At 38.4% G+C, this 22,776-nt stretch overlaps 4 protein-coding genes across 11 annotated transcripts; 2 read left to right on the forward strand and 2 right to left on the reverse strand.

Moving 5' to 3' along the window:
* Positions 1 to 785: 785 nt before the first annotated feature.
* Positions 786 to 4,313, forward strand: LOC137748403 (uncharacterized). Of its 4 annotated transcripts, none has more exons than XM_088690076.1 (7): positions 786 to 1,406; positions 1,590 to 2,213; positions 2,325 to 2,677; positions 2,808 to 2,973; positions 3,063 to 3,152; positions 3,335 to 3,582; positions 3,774 to 4,313. In XM_088690076.1, exons 1-7 carry the CDS (start codon positions 866 to 868, stop codon positions 3,987 to 3,989), a joined length of 2,238 nt encoding a protein of 745 aa, XP_088546202.1. In that variant the 5' UTR covers positions 786 to 865; the 3' UTR covers positions 3,990 to 4,313. The 4 variants fall into 4 exon arrangements, with proteins under 4 accessions (XP_088546202.1, XP_088546201.1, XP_088546203.1 ...); XM_088690075.1 differs by having other exon boundaries at positions 787 to 1,406; positions 2,808 to 2,949; positions 3,284 to 3,582; XM_088690077.1 differs by having other exon boundaries at positions 787 to 1,406; positions 2,430 to 2,677; positions 3,284 to 3,582.
* Positions 4,314 to 5,949: 1,636 nt separating this feature from the next.
* Positions 5,950 to 9,736, reverse strand: LOC137747065 (putative chloride channel-like protein CLC-g). The gene is made up of 6 exons (XM_068487070.2): positions 9,129 to 9,736; positions 8,854 to 9,031; positions 8,315 to 8,577; positions 7,797 to 8,066; positions 6,562 to 7,690; positions 5,950 to 6,408 (listed from the first exon to the last, which is right to left on the reverse strand). Exons 1-6 carry the CDS (start codon positions 9,488 to 9,490, stop codon positions 6,274 to 6,276), a joined length of 2,337 nt encoding a protein of 778 aa, XP_068343171.2. The 5' UTR covers positions 9,491 to 9,736; the 3' UTR covers positions 5,950 to 6,273.
* A 2,351-nt stretch (positions 9,737 to 12,087) lies between these two features.
* LOC137748407 (synaptotagmin-5) lies at positions 12,088 to 16,997 on the forward strand. Of its 4 annotated transcripts, XR_015960201.1 has the most exons (13): positions 12,088 to 12,609; positions 12,680 to 12,730; positions 12,829 to 12,949; positions 13,374 to 13,495; positions 13,611 to 13,712; positions 13,892 to 13,966; positions 14,314 to 14,393; positions 14,520 to 14,670; positions 14,769 to 14,999; positions 15,232 to 15,528; positions 15,953 to 16,066; positions 16,196 to 16,459; positions 16,586 to 16,997. XR_015960201.1 is itself a non-coding variant. In XM_088690078.1 (11 exons), the coding sequence occupies exons 1-11, from the start codon at positions 12,710 to 12,712 to the stop codon at positions 16,340 to 16,342; spliced, it is 1,461 nt and encodes a 486-aa protein (XP_088546204.1). In that variant the 5' UTR covers positions 12,301 to 12,709; the 3' UTR covers positions 16,343 to 16,997. The 4 variants fall into 4 exon arrangements, 1 of the variants encoding a protein (XP_088546204.1); XR_015960199.1 differs by having other exon boundaries at positions 12,301 to 12,730; XR_015960200.1 differs by having other exon boundaries at positions 12,301 to 12,730; positions 16,540 to 16,677.
* Positions 16,998 to 17,498: 501 nt separating this feature from the next.
* Positions 17,499 to 21,942, reverse strand: LOC137747118 (bifunctional purple acid phosphatase 26). Of its 2 annotated transcripts, XM_068487129.2 has the most exons (9): positions 21,149 to 21,942; positions 20,359 to 20,586; positions 19,948 to 20,148; positions 19,569 to 19,680; positions 19,180 to 19,406; positions 18,797 to 18,935; positions 18,483 to 18,703; positions 18,119 to 18,240; positions 17,499 to 17,925 (listed from the first exon to the last, which is right to left on the reverse strand). In XM_068487129.2, exons 2-9 carry the CDS (start codon positions 20,554 to 20,556, stop codon positions 17,754 to 17,756), a joined length of 1,392 nt encoding a protein of 463 aa, XP_068343230.2. In that variant the 5' UTR covers positions 20,557 to 20,586; positions 21,149 to 21,942; the 3' UTR covers positions 17,499 to 17,753. The 2 variants fall into 2 exon arrangements, with proteins under 2 accessions (XP_068343230.2, XP_068343229.2); XM_068487128.2 differs by having other exon boundaries at positions 18,483 to 18,935.
* Positions 21,943 to 22,776: the final 834 nt, after the last annotated feature.

A 22,776-nucleotide genomic window follows, 5' to 3' on the forward strand; every position in this document is an offset into this window, starting at 1 on the left:
CACCATTGGATTGCATTTTTTGGGTTTAATCCAAATATTTGAGTTTGGGTCTTGCGCTTGGACTTGGTGAGTTGGTTAATTGTTCAACATTCAAAGAGGAGAAATTTCCAGCCAAAATTCTTGACTGAATATTAGAACTATATATTTAGTCAAATTAAAGAAACAAACTGTATCACTATAAAATTAATTAGTAATATGAGTGTATTTCAATTTTTTATAAGTACAAGCAAGGCCTCCTCTCATCAATGCTCGATTCATTCTCAACAAACCTTCTTACGTGTGGCAAATTTTCAAGATTAACACGTGGACAACACAACTCGGATGACGTGAAGCACTTGTGGCCATGTGGCTATTGAACTAGGACAACTTACTCTGGTACCATGAAGAAAGTTGGTGTTCCACCATAAAACTAATTGGCAATATGGGAAGTAGTCCAACTTTTTATAAGCACATGCAAGGTCCTCTAATTAATGTGAGATTCATTCTCAACACACCTCTAATCAATGTGGGATTTATTAACAACACAAATACTTTCCTCAGAGAGAAAAAAAACTAATGTAACGTAACTTTCATGATTCTTCAACAGATACCTAGTTTCGTTTGTTTTTTTTTTTTTTTTTTTTTTTTTTAATTTATTATTATTAAGGGGAAGGGAGATGGTTAGAAACTCATACAATAACACAAGAGATGAGGAGTTTTGAACTCAAGATGTATGAGTGGAAACTCAACGCCATATTTGGACCACATGCACAACAAATATCTGCTTGCGTACCAACAAATATAGACCATGTAAACTAAACCACAGAAAGATCATAACGCTGCAGCGTGGTCTGTTGACCTTGTAATTGGACAAGGTTTCCCAATTATGGCACTGGAGTTTATTGGTGGAACATTGTTTACGCAGCTCTACGACGGCGTCAAGCAAGCGATGAGCAAGAGTGGGATGATTAAAACCCTTCTCGGAGACCTCAAATCCACGCTAGACTCTTTAGAACCAAGAGACATCCAACAGATTGGAGAGCATAGCGTCGAATTGGGTCTCCTAAACGAGGAAATCCGAAGTCTTCAAATGCAAATGGAGGATGGTGTGAAGCTTGTTGGCAAGTTGTCCAACTTTCGCATGTGGAACTACTGCTGCTTGGATGATTACGCTCAACAAATTGTTGAGTTGGATAGGGCTCTTAAAAGATTGTTAATAAAATTGAAGATGCAGGAAGAAAGGGATGTGAAGGAGGTGTTGGTTTTGTCGAGGCAAAACCGGAACAAACTTGGTGAAGTTAATAGAAGATTGTTGGATATACGAAAGTTACTGCAGCAGAGAGCGGGGGATGTCGTGGAAGACTTGGTTTCCATAAGTAATACCGAGACAATGCCCGAGCAAGCTCAAGGGAATGGCTCGGAACAAGGTGAATGTTTTTGAACTAAATTTATGAGCATGTTTGACATCAGTAACCATTTGCAAAAAAAAAAAAAAAAAAAAAAAAAAAAAAAAATGAAGAAAAAGAAAAAGCGCGCTTTGTTGGATTCCATTTTATGTACATGGTAACAGTATCAATTTTTCTGATTTGGTGGTGATGTAAATATGGCAGTCACTACGTTTGAGGGAGGGGCCGCTCTACAAGCAACATTCGCAGCGTTGTGGGATGTTGTTATGGAAGTGAAAGACAAGACTACAGTGTTCAAACCTCTCATAGAAAATCTCATGTCCACGCTAGACACCTTAAGACCGTTAATGGACGAGTTACTAGAATATAGCAAACTACTGGATCGCCAAGACGAGTGTAAAAACTTCAGAACACAAATGGAGAAAGGTGTAGAGCTCGTCCACAAGTGCTCCAAAGTTGGTATGTGGACTGGTTGCAAAAGTTATAAATACAGCAACAAAATTATTGGATTGGATGAATCTCTTCAGGAATTGTTAGGTATACTGAAAGTGCAGGTAGCAAGAGACGTGAGGGAGACGTTTATTTCGATAAGGAATATAGAGGCAGAGATCAAGAGAATTGAAGAAAGTGGTGTGCTGCAAAATCAAACTCAAGCTGACGGTTGGTGTGCATTGCCGGAACCTTCATTGCCTACAATTGGATCGGATGTCCTAAACATGCAGGGAACGAGTGATGCGAGGGAGACATTGGTTTTGTCTAGCACTACAAAAGCAGGTGTCGAACAAATTGAAGGGATTGGTACGGAACAGACTCCAAGTGAAATTACAGGTTGGTCCGCAGTACCTGAATCTCCATTGCATACTTTTGGATTAGATATAGCAATTCTGCAGACAATTGCATTTCTGTTGCCACTTGGCACTGATCATTCGCTTTTTGCAGTGGATTCACCTCCTTCTGAAGTGAGCTCTTATCCTTTCTCTACTACTGTAGCGGATTCAGCTTCTTCTTTTGGATTGAGCTCTTATTCTTTCTCTACTACTGTAGCGGATTCAGCTTCTTCTTTTGGATTCAGCTCTTTTTCTGCCAGTCCGCTTCATGTGCCACCGATTCCTATATTTTCAATGTCTCCAAAGCTCAGTAGATTTGGATCAGTACATCTCAGTTTAAAGCAGATTGCAAAAGCAAATCGCAATTTCTCTCGATCGCAACAAGTAGGTGAAGGAAATTTTGGAACTGTATACAAGGCTCGGTTAGATGATGGCCAGGTTGTTTCTATTAAACGTGCAAAGAAGGTATGAACAGTTCATAATGTTGAAATATTTCTATCGAACATTCGAGTGGATTTTTTAAGGAAGTTTTTATCTCATGTCCGTGATTCAATCAATTGATTGCTATTTTTGTAACATGGAAACTTTATAATAGGAGCACTTTGAGAATTTGCAAACGGAATTCAGCAGTGAAGTTGAACTGCTGGCCAAAATTGATCATCGAAATCTCGTAAAGCTACTAGGTTATGTTGATGAAGGAAATGAGCGTCTTATCATTACGGAGTATGTATCGAATGGTACTCTTCGAGAACATCTGGATCGTAAGCTTACTCAAGTCCTTTCATAACAATAGGTAGTTCAGATTTATAAAGTGATGAGATCGTAAATAATTATGCTGCTACATGGGCAGGTCAGCATAGGAAAGTCCTAAATTTCAACCAGCGACTTGAAATTGCTATCGATGTTGCTCATGCCCTTACCTATCTTCACACATATGCTGGTAACAAAACTCTTCATTTAATACATGCATCACAGTTTTCTGTTTAAGTTTTATCTTTCTGGATGCGGATGAAAATTGATTTCGATTTGTCAACCTGGTTGATGCCTAATCCGTTATTCATCTCACAACAGAAAAACAAATCATCCATCGAAACGTGAAGTCCTCCAACATTCTTCTTACAGAAAGCATGAAAGCCAAAGTGGCAGATTTTGGATTTGCAAGGCTTGGCCCGATGGAAACAGATCAAACACACATTTCAACCGAAGTGAAAGGAACTGTCGGTTATCTTGACCCTGAGTATATGAAAACCTTTCAACTCACCCCGAAAAGTGATGTTTACTCGTTCGGGATCTTACTAATAGAAATTTTGACTGGCCGTCGTCCAGTGGAGTTGAAGAGACCTGTTGAAGAGCGGGTGACACTCAGATGGGTAAGTATAGTCAATATTCAACGAGATAAAATCACCAACTATATTGCTTGTTATTAAAATGAGAAGTGATTAGCATTATTGTTATAAAATGATTGCGAATGAGCTCTTAGTCTTGTCATTTGCTCAATAATTTATTTGAACCAGATTAAATTCGAACTGTAACGATTATATCCGGCTTCAACATTTTGCAGGCCATCAAGAAGTTGAATGAAGGTAGGTTGGCGGAATTGGTTGATCCTTTGATGGAGGAAACTATAGATGCAGAGGTTCTGATGAAAATCTTCGATTTGGGGATCCAATGTGCAGCCCCTATCCGAGATGCTAGGCCGGACATGAAAGCGGTGGGAGAGCGGTTGTGGACAGTAAGGGCAGACTACCTTAGAAGTGTCGAGAGGGCAGTAGTATAAAGGGGTGTGATGTCCACACACCATTTTTTACTTCTCACACATCTTTTTAATTTTCAGCCGTCAAATCGGTTGAATTAAAGAAAATCAATGGACAGAAATTAACAAAGGGTATGCGAGAAATAAAAAGGGATGTGTGGATAACACACCCCTAGTATAAATAATGTGAGATATATCTTCCCCCTTATTAGACCTTACCCCGTAAAAACAATTTTGTCACAAGACACGAGTTTGCTTTTCAGTTTGGCCATTTTTTTCTACGCGACATCATTTTGCAACCTTGAAAGCAAACGCATTTGAATTTAAATATTTGGCATGATTTTTCAATGTGCTTATGTGTAGCTGTAATTTTTGGTTGTTCGAGCGTTTGTTGTTGTTCCCAACTTAATAACATGTGCCCAATACCCTCGGATGGTATCGTGCTCAATGGATCTCAACTCAAATGTGAAATTTTATCACAAAAGTCCTATGATTCATCTCCAAATCTGGGACTTCTCTTTCAACTTAGTACTCAGAACCTGGCTTGGGGAACTTGGAGGCCAAGACATCCCCAGGACCTTGATACTTAAGACTCGACCTAGGAACTTTGCCAACCAAAACGTGGATAGGAATCTTTACTCAGTACTACGGTCTGGTGATATTCCTCATCACTTGGAAGTGAGAGGTTTTAGGTTCGAATCTCGTAGATGGCGAATTCGATACCAAATTAGGCTGCCTATTGTGTAGTTTAGTCAAACGCCCCCTCCCCTTAGTGTAAAAATATCGATTTACTCAACAAAAAATAATAATAATAAACATATAATAATAATAAACATGGACAGGAATCTTAGCGCTAGGGATCCAACCCAGGGATGGACACCGACTCTACTCAAGTACAATGACTTCCATGGCAAGGACACAGTAATAACACTATTATTTTGTCGTTTCGAACTGATGATGCAAAGATATGTATAAATTTTTGTCTATATGACGATTGTATCATTCACACGGATGCCTGTGCCATAAGTTGCTGTCATGCTCGAGGGCTGCAGCCGCTAAAGCTCTTCAGACCGGAAACCCCATGACCCTTTTGTGCTATTTTCCTTGTGTTGGCTGGGTACTTCAACCAGAAACATCGTTGACTCATTTGCGGCTTGGCAGGGATAAAACCTTTGTACAGTACTGAATTAAAAGACAATGTCGATCAACCCTCAAGATCTAAATTTAATGACCTAAAATGTATTAATTGTTATGGAATGATTTTAACTCTTAACTCTTTTTTTTTTTTTTTTTTTTTTTTTTTTATCGGTAATAATTTCTTTTGTAACTTAATACCGATCCTAGATGGATGAGTATATATAGAGCAAAGATGAAGATGCTTCGTTGGATGTGTGGGCACACGAGAAATGATAAGATTAGGAATGAGAATATCCGAGGTAAAGTAGGAGTAGCCAAAATTGAAGAATAGATTAGGGAAAATCGGTTACAAGGGTTTGAATATGTGCAAAGAAGGCCGAAGGGGTAGAGGAAGACCTAAGAAAACTTTGGAAGCAACTCTAAGAAAAGACTTAGAGTACTTAGATCTAACGGAGGATATGACATAGAACCGAGCACAATGACGTTCTAGGATTCATATAGCCGACCCCACTTAGTGAGAAAAGGCTTTGTTGTTATTGTTGTAAATGATAAAAATTAATGAAGTGTGGGTTAAAGATAAAATGGAGTGTATAAATAACACCACGTACTTTTTCTCTGGACATCTTTGTCACATTGAAAAACTACTACATGTCACGAGAAGCCGAAAAACAAACGTACTTACATTTAAATGTTGACTACCAAATCTTGTATATCTAGTTCCGCTTTTTTCCATTTTACAGCGATTTTTCACATGATTTTAAGTACCGGCAGGGGTTGTGTAGCTGTAATTTTTTTTTTCCCTATCGAGTGCGGGATGAAGCATTTAGTTTGGAAAATTAACATGAAGTTAAACTGTAAAAATCTACCAGACCATCTTAATGGAAGAGAAGGATACTAAAGTATAGTATTTTACCGTCTTCGTTTCTTTCTCTACGGCTGCGTATTACCGTACAAATACTTTCATCAGACAGCCAAAATTACCACCTTTCCTGGTTTATCATGGTATCTAACGGAACCATATTATGTATTCCGACAATATAAACTACTGCCCTCTACTCTGGAGCGACTGAAGAAGTCAAAAAATGATGAGATACCGGACTTGTCGTGATTTCATACCCTCGAGTGAAGATCGTTTACAAGACCTTCTTCTTCTGTGCTAGGCTGAAAAGGCCTAAAAGAGTTTAGACGGAGGTGGCAGCCGGAATCTTAATCTTTTCCACCTGCTCCTTACCAACATAGGGTGTAAGCTCAGTATATGTTCTGGCATGAAGTCGTGCCTTGTCAATATACCCACCACGGGAGATCTCTGCAATTACGCGTAGATATTACAAGACATTAGTAAGAAAACTGCTGTAAGGAATAATATGGATTGGTAAGTAATTAGCATAAGATGTGACGGTTCATGTATAGCACAACACCGTGATGTTAGCTACAAAAACTTCAGGGAATGCGCACTTACATTGGACAACTTGGGTATCACTAGAAGGTGCCTTAAGCCAACTTCTCGGAAAAGTGTGAGCGCCTTTGCTAGTGACATTGTCTCCACAACAGTATAAGGTGAAGCATTAGTGAAGGGATGCAAGTCGATGAACATTTCCTTCTCTTCCTCAGTCAATTCTATGTCTTCTATCTTGTCACCGTTGCCTGAACCCCTCTTGGCAAAATCCACCGATGAGAAGAGTTTAAAAGAATTGGTGCTCGTCCGAACTGGGGTGGACACGAATGCTTTCTTCTTCAACAATTCAATAAGATGGGTGCGGAGGACTAAACCATACAAAACGGGGGTTTCAGACAACGGAGGCTCATCGATCACAGGGAACCCGTTATGCCCTGTAGTCCGGAGGACATGTACTATGTTACCAACCTTCTCAATGCCTTGAAAGAGTTGAAGTGGCCCTATTACTACATCCGCTACTGTCAGCTGCCTCATGTACGGTTCAACATGACTTTCCAGATAGGGAAGACCCTTTGCTTTCATAATAAGATCATATATATTACCATTGAAAGCATCCGCCGTTGTCTTGGAAACAAGAAGAACCACCATTATTAATGGCAACAATAACAGATTATTGGTCAATTCCAGAATAATTACACACAGCGAGACCGTCATCCTCATGGTTCCACCAAGAAAAGAAGCAGCACCCAACACAGCATATAGACCATGATTGAGATTCGAGTGTTTGCCAACTAGCATTCCAACAAAACGACCATAAGATGCACCAGTCACAATAACAGGTACGAAAAGACCAGCTGGCACAACAACCCCGTAGCTGAAGATACTTAAGAAAAAACAGGTGACGAAGAATATGATAATTGAGGAATATTGAAACTCAGAATCAGTGTTCTTGCTGAAGAGGTTTCTAATAGCATCATCATTCGTGTTAAATATGAGGCTGGCAAGGTCATTATAATGACCAGGAGGGCACTGAAACTTCTTGTAGTTACCAGACCGTCCAATCGTAGGGCAGGCTTCTGCTGCATGAGGTGGGCAAGGTCGACAAGATGCAAGCCATGGTAATCCAAAGAGAAGACAAGATGTGAAAACGGAGATTGTGCAAGCTATAAGAATTTTATACATGACACCTCTCCTGGACAAAGGAAAACATCAAGGGGACGTCAGTCAGCAAATTATGGGTTTTCAGAACATCTTACATATACTAATCTGTGCAGACGTCACTAAGCTGAAGGGCTTACTCATGGATGATATTGTATACTCGGAGAACTCTTGTTAATAGAGAATTGTAAAGGCTGCCCAATATGCCGCCTACAAAGCCAAGGAGGAGCACGGGAGGCACATCGGTAATGTGATATGATATACTAGCTGAATAAACATCAAACATTATCAGCCCTCCAGTACCAAATAGCCCACATTTTCCGCTGTAGCAAACATCAATCAGAGCTCGAAGCACAATCGCGATTATAGCAGTTGTAAAGAAAGCTCTCCACAGAAGTGCACTTCTCCACCTACAAAACAAAAGCTCGGTTAGATAAAAATGTGCCAATCTGCTGGATCAAAGACGTACGGTTAGGTATTGAATATTGAAACAAACGGAAACACTTGGGTTAAATGCAAGAAATATAATTGGAAATCCATTTTACACCCGTATGTCACGAGTAGGTCAATAATTGAGTCTAACAGAAATCATTCTTACTACTACTACAAACTCAAGCAACGACAAAACAAACGAGTTCAGATAGAGAAGTTAGTGTACCAAGATGCCATTTCTTCAAAAGCAAAGAGTACACCACCGACAGGGGAACGGAAAGAGGCAGCAATTCCAGCAGCTGCTCCACACGTTACAAGATCCCTACGGTCACGATCGTTCTTGAAGTATCGCAGCCATTTCCATGTCAAGCCATACTTCTTCGATCCTCCCTGACCCACCAATGATGCAACACATGCACCGGTATGCACCATGGGCCCTGCCTTTCCGATAAGAAGAGACGATGACACCGCAGTAACACTACCAACAATCTGAAACAAAAGAAAAATATGAAATCTAGCAAATCGAATTTCGGTTGAATTCCTAAATTGCCATATGCAGAATTCTTAATTATCTCAATGTGTAAGTTCAGATTACATGGTTGAATTCAAAAACTATCAAGTTGCTAACTTTCACACAAAGTAAGCAAAACCCAATTCAAACTTGCAATTGGCAAAAGCAGCTTTGCTAACAAGCAATTCACTTACACAACAAAAGCACTTATAAACAGCACTTATAAACACAATCTCACAGAGTTAGCAAGTCACCTTGACAAACAACGTCTTAATGGAAAATATTCTGGGCGCATCGACGCCGTTCAGGTAAGCCTTCACCTCCGGTATACCGGAGCCCGCGGCGGCCGGCGCCACCAAAGCCGTGATCACAACCGCAAACAGAGTGAGACCAAAATTCGAGAAGAAGAAGACAGCAAAAGCCAGCCAAAACCTGTGAATCCCCAACAACAAAAGAAAAAACAAAATTGAAGACAAAAATTCAAAGAAAAAACAATCAAATTTAATCTTGAAGTGAAAGTCAGAGCTACCTGCGCTGCAACATCATGTTGGAAGTGACAACGAACTTAATTCCGGCGATGTTTTCGACAGCGAGGTTATTGCAGAATCCGATGAGCCCGACAACGATGCCGATGAGGAAACACGAGACCCACTTCATGAATAGGTACTGGAACGCGTGGACCTTCCCGCGGCTCCGCCAGTCCTGCTTGAAGAACTCGTTCTCGAGAATCTCGTAATCGAGGCTCTCGATCGGGCAGACATTGGCGCCCACCAGAGCCACCTGCGACGTGGAGTTCGGGGCGGATCGCTGGCGCGAGATTAACGGGGCGGTGATGGATTCGGGGTCCTCCGCCGCATTGAGGCTGCCGTTGGTGTTTCCGTGGACGAACATGATTCTGTGTTTTGCAGGTGGCGGCGGCGGGCGGCGGAGCGTCGGGACACGGAACTCGATTGAAGTGTTAAAAGTAAAGTGGGTGTTTGCTTTTGTATATGATTGTGTGTCGGGGGACTCTCTCTCTCTCTCAATCTGTCTCCGTGGCTTCTTATCTGCAGAATTGACTGGATTCGGGACTCCACCGCTGTTGGGCGATGATACGCTGCTCCCGCTTGCATATTGTTCTATTATTTAATTTAGTTTGTCGTAATACATACATATATATATATATATATATATATTTTCTTTTTAAATATATAGGCTTTTCAGTCAAAATAATTTTTTAGATTGGTTCTTGATTAGTTTATTATTAATTATTTTGATCATTTTACGAAAATTTTTGTTAAATAATAAAATTACAAAAATACTCTCAAATTGTGTCAAATCGTGTTGACCATTGTTTATTAAATTTATGGTATATTTTTGTTTTGCTCCCTATTTAATAGTTTTTTTTTTTTTTTTTTTTTACAAAATGACTAAAATGATTGACAATGAATATACTCAAAAACTTGTTCTATATATTTTACTTTTACTATTTATTTTAAGTTTTTTTTATTTTACAAATTTGCTATACTTGGAAATAGGAATTGAAGAGGAATCGAGTTTTCGCATTTTGCTAATGGAGTAGGATTGTTTATCTTGTAAATCCTTCTTCTCTCTGATCCTTTCCTATTTGAAAGTCACACTAAATCGTGTAAACATCTTGTGTTGACTTCTTTACAGAGAGAAAAAGACAAAGAAAAAAGTGAGAAGGGAGAAAATTTGGAGGGGAGAAAATCATACTCATTTTTTTAGTTCAAATGAGTTTATGAGTTGTAGTACACTTGTTTTTTTCGTTTTAAAAGCGTAATAGCATGTGCATTTATTGTGATCAAATGTTACTTCTTTTGTAATATGGATCAAGATTGGTTTCTTTTCCAAATATTAAAAACTTATCTATTACAATTCTTTATTATTTTTGTAACATCCTACATCGTCCAGGGGAGTGGATCTTGTAAGCCTTATATGTATATTCTCATCTCTACCTAGCACGAAGCTTTTTGCGAGCTCACTGGCTTCGGAGTTTCGATGAACTCTGAAGTTAAGTGAGTAGAGCGCGAGAGCAATCCCATAATGGGTGACCCACTGACAGACAATATCATGCTACGGTGGAATCAAACCCCAAATATAATGGGAGCCCGGGTCGGTATGCGACAATTTCTACATTCACAACATTTTTAATTTTGTTTAAAACCGCTTCAATAAGCACAAAACAAACAAAAGGCGCAAATAAAAACCATTATTTTAGTACTATACTATTATTTTTATGAGAATAATTTATAAACAAAATCAAATATTAGGAAATTAGCAAACGTTGACTTCCAAAACAAAAACCAATTAAAAATACACGTCATCATAACACGTGGAGTGGTTCAGTGATTGTCCTCATGCAGAAAACGTAGGCGCGAGCGCAGGTAGTGAAAACACCTTACGTGTGGGCCCCGGGTTGGTACCCGTGGCGAATCGATGAGGTGTATATCGTTCTTTTCCACAGAGAGATGGTCCCACATAATCCTCTACGCTGTCGTTTTGCTCACCTACCATTCTCCCAGCACGTGCCCTGTCCAATGTTCTTTTTTCTTAAAAATCCAACCTAAAAAAAATGGAACAAGTCGACTGGTTGATTGCGATAACGTGCTTGTTCGTTTACGTTTGACTTCGAAACTTATGTTTTTGCTGTAAAAATTCAGTTAGATTATCATTTTTCGTATGATGAAAAAGCTCGATAATAACTAATAAAAAATATCTGAAATTTTATTTATTGTATGTCATTTTTAATCAATAGACTGTAAAATTCTTAATTGACAAATTGATTATACGATTGAGGATAATGATAATGAGACTAAAATTTTAAATCAAATTTGCAAGTCTTTTACCAAGTTTTTTGTTATTACATTTAGTATTTTTCTTTCCCAAAAGAATAGAATTCTCAATAAGTCAATTATATGGAATGGGACGCAATAACTTGTGCAGATAGGCGGTGGAAAGACCTTGAGACACTTGAGAAAAATATGACATAAATCGTAAAAAGAGCAACAGTATTCTTATCAACATGGTAGCTTTAAAATCCATGGCATGTGCATCTCTGAATACTAAAAGCAAAAAAAGCTTAGAGTAGGCAACATAGGTAATTCATCAAAAATCGGGAGCCGAAGGTCTGATTCGAACTAGCAGCCAATTCAACATACTGTATTACAATCTAAAAAAATAACTAAAAATAAAATAAAATCAAAAATAAAAAATCAAAAAATCAAAACTTGCAGTTTGGCCAACTATTTCAAGATTTTGTATTTCATCATAGCATTTTCATTTCAAAATAAAATATAATAAATGACTTGTAACTTGATTGATTATAAATATCCGCTTTTGCACTCAAAGTCACGAGATTGACTTTCAGGTCCTATTGTCCTGAGCAAATAGGTGGCGCGTGGCTGCCATTAGGCTAACGGTTGCTTGTCAGACGTCAACTATTTTCTCTCCGATCTCATATAAGTGTCCCAATTTGTAAATTATGTATTTATTTTGTTTTGTAATTGTCTTGTTGTCGGCTACGCAAAGCATTTCCTTTCACTCTCTGCGTCGGAGACAGCAACCCCCGCCCTCCACCCACCGCTTCCTCCGCCCACATCTTCACTACCCCGAAGAAAAATTAAGAAAACTACCATAATTAAGACTCCATAGTATTAATTATATAATTATATAATTATATTGGCATTTACGATTTGATACCCCACTCTCTCTCTCTCTCTCTCTCTCTCTCTCTCTCTCTCTCTCTCGCTCTTTCTCTTACCAACCGAGCAGCAGCAGCCCCAAATCTCGACCAATCCAATGGCCTTCGTTTTCGGATTATTTCTCGGAATACTTGTCGGACTCGCAATCATTGTCCTCTTTGTCCGGTTCGAGAAGCGTCGGTCCAAGCTCCGGTCCGAGCTGGCCACCACTGTGGCTGCTTTTGCTCGAATGACCGTCGAGGACTCCAGAAAGCTCTTGCCTCCCGAGTTTTACCCATCCTGGGTCGTCTTCTCTCACCGCCAGAAGTTGAGCTCCCAACTCTCTCTCTCCCATCAGAATCTCCGGCGACTAATGTATTTTCCTTGAATTTTTCAGTTGGCATGGCTCAATTCTCACCTCGAAAAGATGTGGCCTTATGTCAATGAGGTAAAGATCCATCGGGGGTTTCTGTATTTATCCAAAATTTAGAACTTTGCTAAATTTTGATGATTTTTTGAGGTGGGTTTCTAAAAATGGTGGTGCAGGCAGCGTCCGAGCTGATAAAGACATCCGTGGAGCCAGTTCTGGAGCAGTACAGACCAATCATATTGTCCTCACTCAAATTTTCCAAGTTCACTCTTGGTACGGTGGCACCTCAGTTTACAGGTCAGTTCAATTTATTTAACGATCGAAAAAAAAGTTGTCTCTTTTGAATTCTTTGTGCTTGTTTGGAAAATGGGGTTTCCTTATTTTTCACAAAGATGTCACATTTCCTTATTTTTCACCACAACTTGATTGATCATGTAGATAATCCCTACATATATCTGTAAGTCATTAACTTAGAGTTAGGAACACTAGTCCTAAGTAGTTTTTAAGTTGAATCGTGTTATGGCCGTGAGCATGCCAGTTGTTTCTGGTTCTATTTTTAAGCATTATGTATGGTATAGATGATAGTGGATCAAAATCTTCCAATTTGTTATGGTTTTCGATATCATTAAAAGCGGGGGCGTTAAATGAAGCTTCTGCAAAGCAATAAGCATTCATTAATGTCGGGGTTGTAATGAGAGAGTTTTTTTTTTCTTTTCATTAGGGGTTTCTATAGTTGAAGGTGGAGGTGACAGTATCATTATGGAGTTGGAAATGCAGTGGGATGGAAATCCGAGTATAATACTAGCTATCAAGACTTTAGTTGGCGTAGCACTACCGGTGCAGGTAATCTACAACTTAATGCCTACTTGCTTCCTTCAATAGAGGTTTTTTCCTAAAGCTCATGATAAGAATATATGTACTTTTATCTGTGATTGATAACTGACATGTTGATTTTCAGGTGAAAGATATTGGATTCACGGGGGTATTCAGGCTGATCTTCAAGCCTCTGGTTGACGAGTTTCCGTGCTTTGGAGCTGTTTGCTACTCATTGAGAGAAAAGGTAGCTTCTATTTCTAGAGCCATGTTTAAAAAAATTTTGAATGGAGGTTACATATTTCGCATAAAATAGCATATTTGTAGGATTATTGATATTCTGTCATCAATAGCTAGCTGAATGCTGTTAGATTGCAGGAGACACAATCAACAACTCCGATTTAGCAAGTGTTTTGTTGTTTGCAGAAAAAGTTAGATTTTAAGCTTAAAGTTGTGGGTGGCGACATATCTGCATTACCTGGGATATCTGATGCAATTGAGGTTTGAGCAATTTCATAGTTTTTTTCTTTCTTAATTGATTCTTGCACTCATGTATGATTTATATTTTGTCATCTGGCAACTCACATGCAGACATCGGGTTTAATACATCCTTGCTTGTAAATTAAATCAAACCAATTGAACGGCTGCAAGGGATGATTGTCTTTAAAAAATATACGACTTAGTAGGTCTTATTTCATAGATGCAGGATCAGTTTTATCATACATGCTTTGCATTAAAATGAACAGTACCTTCCAACACTAGAAGAGTTAGGAGGTCTTATTAAATATATGCAGCATTTGTTTTATCATACATACTTGGTTTAATTGAGAGGCATAATATTTATACAGGGGACAATACGGGATGCCGTTGAAGATTCAATTACATGGCCTGTTCGGAAAGTTTTTCCCATTTTGCCAGGGGATTACAGGTAAAGGAGAATGCACAGGATTGTCCATTTGTCACCTATCAATATTTATTAATCATTTATTCAATGGTCTATGTTTTTAATTAATGTTTTTTTTTAACGCTATTTTGATTAACTTCATTTGGTTAGTGATCTGGAGTTAAAGCCAGTCGGAATGCTAGAGGTGAAACTTGTGCAGGCAAAGGAGTTAACAAATAAAGACGTGGTGGGAAAATCAGATCCGTTTGCAAGACTATACATACGACCTTTACCCAACAGAATGAAAAGAAGCAAAACCATTGTAAATATTCGGATCTTCTTATATATCCATGCATTTACTTATTTGTTTTTCTTTTAATTGGGTTTGAAGAAACTCTATATTTTTGTCTTCCTCGTCAGAACAATGATTTGAATCCAATCTGGAATGAGCACTTTGAATTTATTGTTGAAGATGAATCGACTCAACATTTGGTGGTTAAAGTTTATGATGATGAGGGATTTCAAGCATCTGAGCTCATTGGATGTGCTCAAGTACAACTAAGTGAGCTTCTGCCTGGTAAAGTGAAGGATGTGTGGTTGAAGCTGGTTAAAAGCTTGGATGTCCAAAGAGATAATAAAAACCGCGGGCAGGTTAGAAGACTAATCTTCATCCGATGGGTCACTAGGAACAGCAAGTAATTTTGAGATGCTTTATGGATCATACTATGGATGGCTATTGGAATTTACACCTTTCTGTGGATGGCTACTGGAACTTGAAATTAGATCATATTATATGCTCCCACCCGCTGTAGTTGTATATTCTTTCTGATATATTATGAGACGAATTTTCACTTTTCCTTAAACGTTTTTCTTTCTGTTTTAGGTGCATTTGGAGCTGTTATATTGTCCATTTGGCATGGAGAATGGCTTCGCTAATCCTTTTACTTCCAACTCCGCGATGACCTCTTTGGAAAAGGTGCTTAAAAGTGGAATGAACGGAACAGATGCTACTGAAAGTGAAAAGGAAGCCGCACAGAAGAAAAGGGAGGTCATAATTAGAGGAGTACTAACTATTACTATGATATCTGCTGAGGACTTGCCACCTGCTGATCTCATGGGGAAGGCTGATCCTTACATAATACTCACCTTAAAGAAATCAGGAACGAAAAACAAAACTAGGGTAAGATTCTGAATGCCAAAAGACCATGTAGTTTTAAGGGAATCTTAATGAAACACTCCTGGTACTGTTCACTTTAAACGAAAATGACATTTTTACTTTGAAAAATCACTCCTAGTACTATTCACTTACGCCCTTATTTTGTCATTTTCATTAAAACTAAAGTTTTTGAGAACTTTTCGTTAGTTTTCCTTAGTTTTAATTGCCCGTCGTAAGGCTTGCTGCCTTGTTCATTTGTGTAGTTGTAGCCTTTAAGTTTTGTTTTGTATTTTTTTTTTTGGTCAAACGATAGATTTTGTTAGATTAGCCACCAACGGGGTTTAAATCCACGCCGTCATGCAAGGGCTCAACACCTTTCCACCACTGTGGTAAAGGGCCACTTGCTCCTATAAGTTTCGTTGATCTTTAAAATTATTTTTCCTCTCAGGTAGTTAATGACAACTTGAATCCTGTTTGGAATCAAACTTTTGACTTTGTTGTCGAGGATGGATTGCATGACATGCTCATACTTGAAGTCTGGGACCATGACACTTTTGGCAAGGTACTAGTCCTTTCAGTTCATATGATTTTTACTTTCGGACGTGATGGCAATGTTTCTCAACTGTCTCATAGTGGCTTTGACATTTACTTTCGAACGAGCATTAACCTAGGCCCTTTTTGCATCGTGCAGGACTATATGGGCAGATGCATCATGACCCTCACCAGGGTTATCATAGAAGGGGAATACCAAGACTCGATACCGCTAGATGGGGCCAAATCCGGGAAATTGAACGTGCAGCTTAAGTGGAACGCACAACCAATTTACCGTGATTCTTAATTGATATCTGTCGACTGTTGTATGACTAACGGTGGATCGAAGATGTACTATCCGCCCAGAGATGTATACAGAGCGCCAAAGACACCTTCACAAATGCTTGATTCACAAACATGAAAGGTACTCAGATGGTGTACGTTTAGTTTTTTCATAGTACCTGTCATAAATGTAGTGAAGTTGTATACTGTATTGCCGATCAGATTCTACGCGCGGGGTTACTCAGTTCCTCTTTGCTTGGATTGTCAGATTATCGACCTGCGTTACTGTGTATTTGTAGCGGGATTCTGCATCTTCGCCTTTGGTTACGGTTTACCATTCCATCTTTTCCAGCTGCATTGTGGTTCGTATGGAGGGGTTCTTATGTCACTGCCCGCCCGACTGTCGCGGAAAATGCAAGTTAATAGGATCGGATGCCACATTGCGATCTTTGGTGACATTTCGGAATTTTGACCGAGTTAATTTTTGCTGGATTTTCTCATTTGATTCAGTGGTGCCCGACGACTTGGTTGCCTTATTTGCTCGCATTTATTTATTTATATATGTATGCGAAAGCTGGCAACCACTTCGGCTTGCATTCTCGTCCTGTAATGTTGTAAGATGATTTGAACAGTATTTTCTATGCCCCTCTTAATGTTCCTAAAATTAACTAAATTCGAAATCTCGTTGGCATTTAACACTAGTCAGCAAATAGATGAGCCATGTTTCTCCCCAAGACACTAAGATTTTGGCTTGATTAACGGGACAATTTAACGACTTGAAATTTTACAGTGTGGAACTTTAAAGGCTAACTTAGAGTTTAGACGGTTACAATCATCAAACAACATTGTTGAATAAAAAGAACAGGCAAAATGATTTATTAACGATCTTTTCGGTTATACTTGATTTTCACTAATGCGATGGTATTTTATTGGTATTACAGATGCACAACAAGATACTTTGGAATTGTAACTTCTACACGTTTGATCTTTCTTGTTGATTTTATATTGAAGATTTACAAGATTCACCCGATTTCTTGGCAAAACTGTTTCTATTTTAATGCTTGATTTTTCATCCTAACAAGTATGATTTTCATTATTAGTGTTTTTAACATCGAAAGAAAATTTCATTTTGTTTTGCGCCCCTCCAGGATTTTGTATTTAACTCCTTAAAATAGTCGAAATAGTCGAAAACAAAATTAAAAATCCATAGCTATTACGTCCGTCTCGATACAAGCTATTACAGCATCACTGCATTCTTCAATGAGATATCAATCGAGCAAAAGCCCGATCGACGTTATCGATTATTTATCAATACATAGCAATTTCGTCCATTAACTTCCTAACATTATGCTTCTTCAGTCCTGTGATTCGTACCCCTGCATTACAGAAAAGTGATTGCTCGCTGTTTTGGCACCAAAAACATGAATACCGTATGGCTATGCTCGCCAGTACTGGTTGTGGAATACAAATGCGTCCGCCGCAGTTTTCTTCCCTTCATCATTGCGGTTCCAATGGTAGAGTGCGTGTGTCCTGTTTATAAGCTCAAGCGTGGAATGCCCGTAGCTTGCTTCTCGGAATGCAGAATAATCTGGTTGTGGATCCCTATACCTACAGAAACCATAGAACATGTGTTAGTCAAGACTGTCTGCACAAAAGGAACTCGATTTCCCTACCGACTGTTAGTGATCAAATCTACGAAATGAAATTATGTCTCTTCAATTATGCTATCCTGTTTCGACTGACCCTTTTACTTATTAACGAAACAAAAATCGTAATAAAGAAACTAGACTAAAGTTCCTACCGTGCAGCCAGTCCTTCATTGTTCCCTCCATCTCCAACATTTACATATACAGGAGCTGATTTGTCTGGTATGGGGTAACGGATACCACTCGTTACGTTGTATTGTATATTGGAGATACGATACTGAAATAAAAAGGGAAGAAAAACATGACCCACAATCTAGCGATGAAATGACACAATATGTATGAATAACAAGAAATGTCCGTTAAGTATTACAAACTTCAATAGACCTCGATGCTAGAATAACAGAATTGTGTACACAAAGATGTACAGAATTATAAAATTCTACTCCAACGTTGAATGCCGTACCAAGTCATATCATATAATAGGATACAATAGAAAACATAAAAGGTAAAGAATCATACCGATCTCTCATAAGCATGGACGTGGCCAGCAAACACCACATCAACTTTGTATTGAACGAACCAACTCTCAAACACCGCTCGCATGCTTTCACCTTCCATGAAATGAGCGTCATTACTATTGTACATTGGAATATGCATAAGGACTATGAGCCAAGGTGTCTTTTCCCTGTCAACCTTTTCCAATTCTTCTGCTAGCCACATATATTGAGGCGTGTACTTCACTGGTGACAAAATTAATAATTGATGTAAGATGTACTGGCACAAAATAGAAAGTGTCTGTTCACATATTTGAAAGTGTAGGAATGTACAATTACCAAATGGGGAGTAACTGGACAACACGATTATATGAGCTGATGCACGTCTGATGGCATACCAAAGAGGATTGCTACTATTAGAGGCCAGATAAGGAGTAGCATACCGGTGAAGATAGTTCTTGAACGGAGTAACTTCTCCCTAGAATATGTACAAAACTAATAGTTGGATAAATCAATAATTTTTAGGTTGCACTGTTAACGTGATAGGAGTTGCAGAACACAACAAATCATGTATATAAACTTATTTAGATGTCACTAATATTTTACAACTTTTTTATGTTGCGGATATATTTTCATTGCATAGAGTTCTAAGGCAGAATAATAAAAAAAAGGCTTATAGTGACAAAAGTAACTCAGACAATTAGATATGCTTGGTACTTTACCATAATAGGCCTGTAATCAATGTCATGATTGCCAGCAGACCACATCCATGTCTGATATGCAGTACTTTGCTCAACGAATCGAGCCCATGTGTCCCACCGTAAACCTATGTCATTATACTCATATCTATCAGCATAGGAAAGATCTCCGACAAATAAAACGGCCTGTCCTGCACTATTCATATAGTGCTCAAGAGTTGACAGAGAGTTAAACGTCTGACCCAAATCACCTGCAACATACAGATAATGATTTATTAGGAGAAACTACAAAATTCAACATTATTTTACACAAAGAATGACAAGAATTCCTAGGGTACAAGTATATCAGGCTGTGGTCACAGCTTAGAGAAACTAACTGTTATCGGACCCTTTGCAGAGAGAAAACAACTCACCTATGATCCCAAATGTGTAGTGAGAATTTGGGTCGACCTTTGGAGGTGTTGTAAACCAAAATTTTCGAGATGAACTGCCATTTCCAATTTTGTAATAGTACTTTGTGTCATACTGAAAACAAGAAACAATTGATGGTTTAGTGAAACTATAAGCAAGTGAATGAACAATTTCTTATATTGAGTCTAAATCATACAACAAGGTGGAAGCATAATTTGGGGAACTTGGAGGCACCAATTAACAGAGCCGATAAAAACTTTAAATTTACATTATTGACTGAGACAACATCGTTGACACAAGCTTTTCATGATAGCAAACCCAGAGAGAAACTCACACCATATATGCTTCTACTAGTATACTTCACAAAGTAATCATGGCTACCTCAAGGCCACCAACAAGACAGTGATGGATGTAGCCAGACTTATAGTGATAGAAGGTGTAGTTTGTCACGACGCCCTTAGCAGAAAACTCATATTTTTTCTCTGATGTACCATACTGCACTTTACTATCCCCTGGTTCATCAGGCGTAACCCATGAGATGATTACAGCCTTTCCATCATAGTCACCTTGGGTGATATGCACCTGCAATGAATGTTTGAAGTGTATAAGAACATTACAACTCAAAACATCAACATTGTAAAGGATTTTTCATCCTATTCATATTAATTATAGCACTTTCGAGTTAATCAGAATAAGAAATAAGGGACCGTAACCTTCCACATCCTGAATTCTGAAAAACTATACAATGTGCCTATTTTTCTACAGCGATATCAAATAGCTATGAATTCTCACTTGTTGTGGAGCATTGTAACCCTTTGGCACCGCAAATACTTTATGGTCCAGAGGCATATCAACTGCTGGATACTCAGATCGTAAGAAAGTACTCGTAATTCCTGCTGCATTCCCATTCGCCAAAAAGCTCAACATGACAAAAGAGGTAAGAATAATTCCAAGCAATGTGGACTCCATCCTAGTAACCGCTGCCATCATTGTTCACTCAGCAAATTACAGTAAAACTAACTGCACCAAAAAGAAGAACAACAAGCAATCAGCCATATTGATGACCAAGTATCCAATGCCAGACAGTTGATAAACACGAACATCAACTAAGGACGAAACATTTGACGAAAATCGAAAGGGATAGAAGACCATTTTCGCTTTTTCCGTGGAAAATGATCCTCCTCACAGTCGAGGCCATATCAAATTTTCAAACTTTCACAAACCCTTTAACTTTTACTTCAATAAATTTGCAATTTTTAATCCAACAACAAGCATAAATCACTCCAACAAGATCAAAGCATCAAACTTTATTAAAAAAAAAAAAAATTACTTATTAGAGTTAGAGATAGATATAAACAGCTGATTTGAGTAAACCATTACAATTACTAATCAAATTGAACAAATCCCATTAAAATTCCAATTGAATTTCTGCTGAACACCAACATTTCCAATCCACATTAACACACAAGAACACAACTAAATAACTAATATTTCTTTCATCATTGACTAGTTAGCACTAAAAGAAACTTTCAAAGTTAGAGAGAGAGAGAGAGAGAGCGAGAGAGAGAGAGAGAGAGAGTACCAGAAGTTCATAGCTTGAAGAGGCTGAGGAGCGAGAGAGAGTGAGCTATATAATAGAGGGGAAGGCGTATGAGTTGTCGAGGCGCAGCGTATGTTAGAGGAAACCATTATCCTCATCTGGGTTGGCTCGTAGTAGCAAGCGATATCTTGGTGCGCAGCTGGCGAGCTGGGACTGGTCAGTTGTGATTACTATCTGGTGAAACATGGTCCATCACCGCTCGATACGGCCATCCAAAGGACATGGGGGACCTAACTCAGTGCAGCGCATATGATCAACGTGCTCGAAATCGGTTATGGACCCCGAGTTACAACCCAGCCGAAAGTTGTGAGCCCAAGACAAAAGAAAACCCCAAAGAAATCCTAACAACTTCCATCCGCCGACGCCGACGTGGGAAAAACCCCAACCACCCACCTTCCTCGTAAATCGAAAAAAAAATGGCGGTGTTGATTACTGCATTCAGAATCGGATTGCGGGATCGATGGGGAGACGATGCAATGGGAATGGAAAGGGAAATGATTGTTGGAAATCATGGAGGTGGAGGGAAGGGTGGAGTGAAATCGGGGCATCTTGGCAACGAAACCAGAGGGTGGTGAAAAGGGTCAAACCAGCAAGAGGGCAGCGGAAAAGAAGGGAGAAAAGGAGCAAGGGTCTGCCACCGGCAGCTCAAAGAGGAGATCGGAGAAAGTTGCACAGTCGCACACGGCCGGCGAGAAAGCACTCAAAGAAGAGGGAGACTCTCACCAGAAGGAAGAGAAATTCAAGGAAATTATTTATTCGTTTAACGGTTGTTCAATAATTATTTAGTCAAATTTATAATTATTTATCAATAATAGTATTCTTACCGTAATTATTTAGACAGCTACATCATCTAAATTAATTAGCATTTAATCAAAATATTAATTAAGAATTAATAAAAAGATTGTTAATTAAATGATGATTGTGGTATACGAGAAGTATCATTCCCCACCTAAGATTATTTAAGTATTTTAATTAATAAAAATATTGAAATTAAATGATGTAGTTTGTCAAACTCATCTGTCACCTAAGATGGTAAATAAATATGATATAAAATTGTGATAAAAATAGCATTACTCATTATTTATTCGTTTAATGGTTGTTCAATAATTACACGCATTATGTCTTCAATTAAATACTAAATTTTTTGACAATGTTAATCGAACGATTAAATAATGTACGATTTGATTAATTTAAGGAGTTGGTTTTTAAAGCGTGACTTAACAAGTAAACGATTTCTTGTATTTTTTTTGTTAAACGATAAATTTGTTAAATTATGTTAAATAAAAAATCAACATAATTCAAATCACGTTATAGAGCAGAGTCAATACTCGTCACCACAACTGTGATAGAGAGTCACTTGCAATATTGCAAGATCCAAAAGAAAATAAAAAGATGAAAAGGTAGAATAACAAATTCAACCGATAAGGTTTGTGGCATAAGTAGTGGATTCCCTTAGTAAGTAAGGTTTTTTCTCAACTTATGGCGTCTCATATTCAAATTTTTATTCAAGGTAGAGTTAAGCAGTGGATTCGCTTAGTAATTAAATATTTGTTTGGTACTCTACTTGAATCTATTTTTTTTTTTAACTCAAAAACAATTTTCAAGTTTTA

Source organism: Pyrus communis, chromosome 2 (genome assembly GCF_041283825.1).
Source record: "Pyrus communis isolate YQ-2024b chromosome 2, ASM4128382v1, whole genome shotgun sequence".
Taxonomy (NCBI): Eukaryota; Viridiplantae; Streptophyta; class Magnoliopsida; order Rosales; family Rosaceae; genus Pyrus; species Pyrus communis.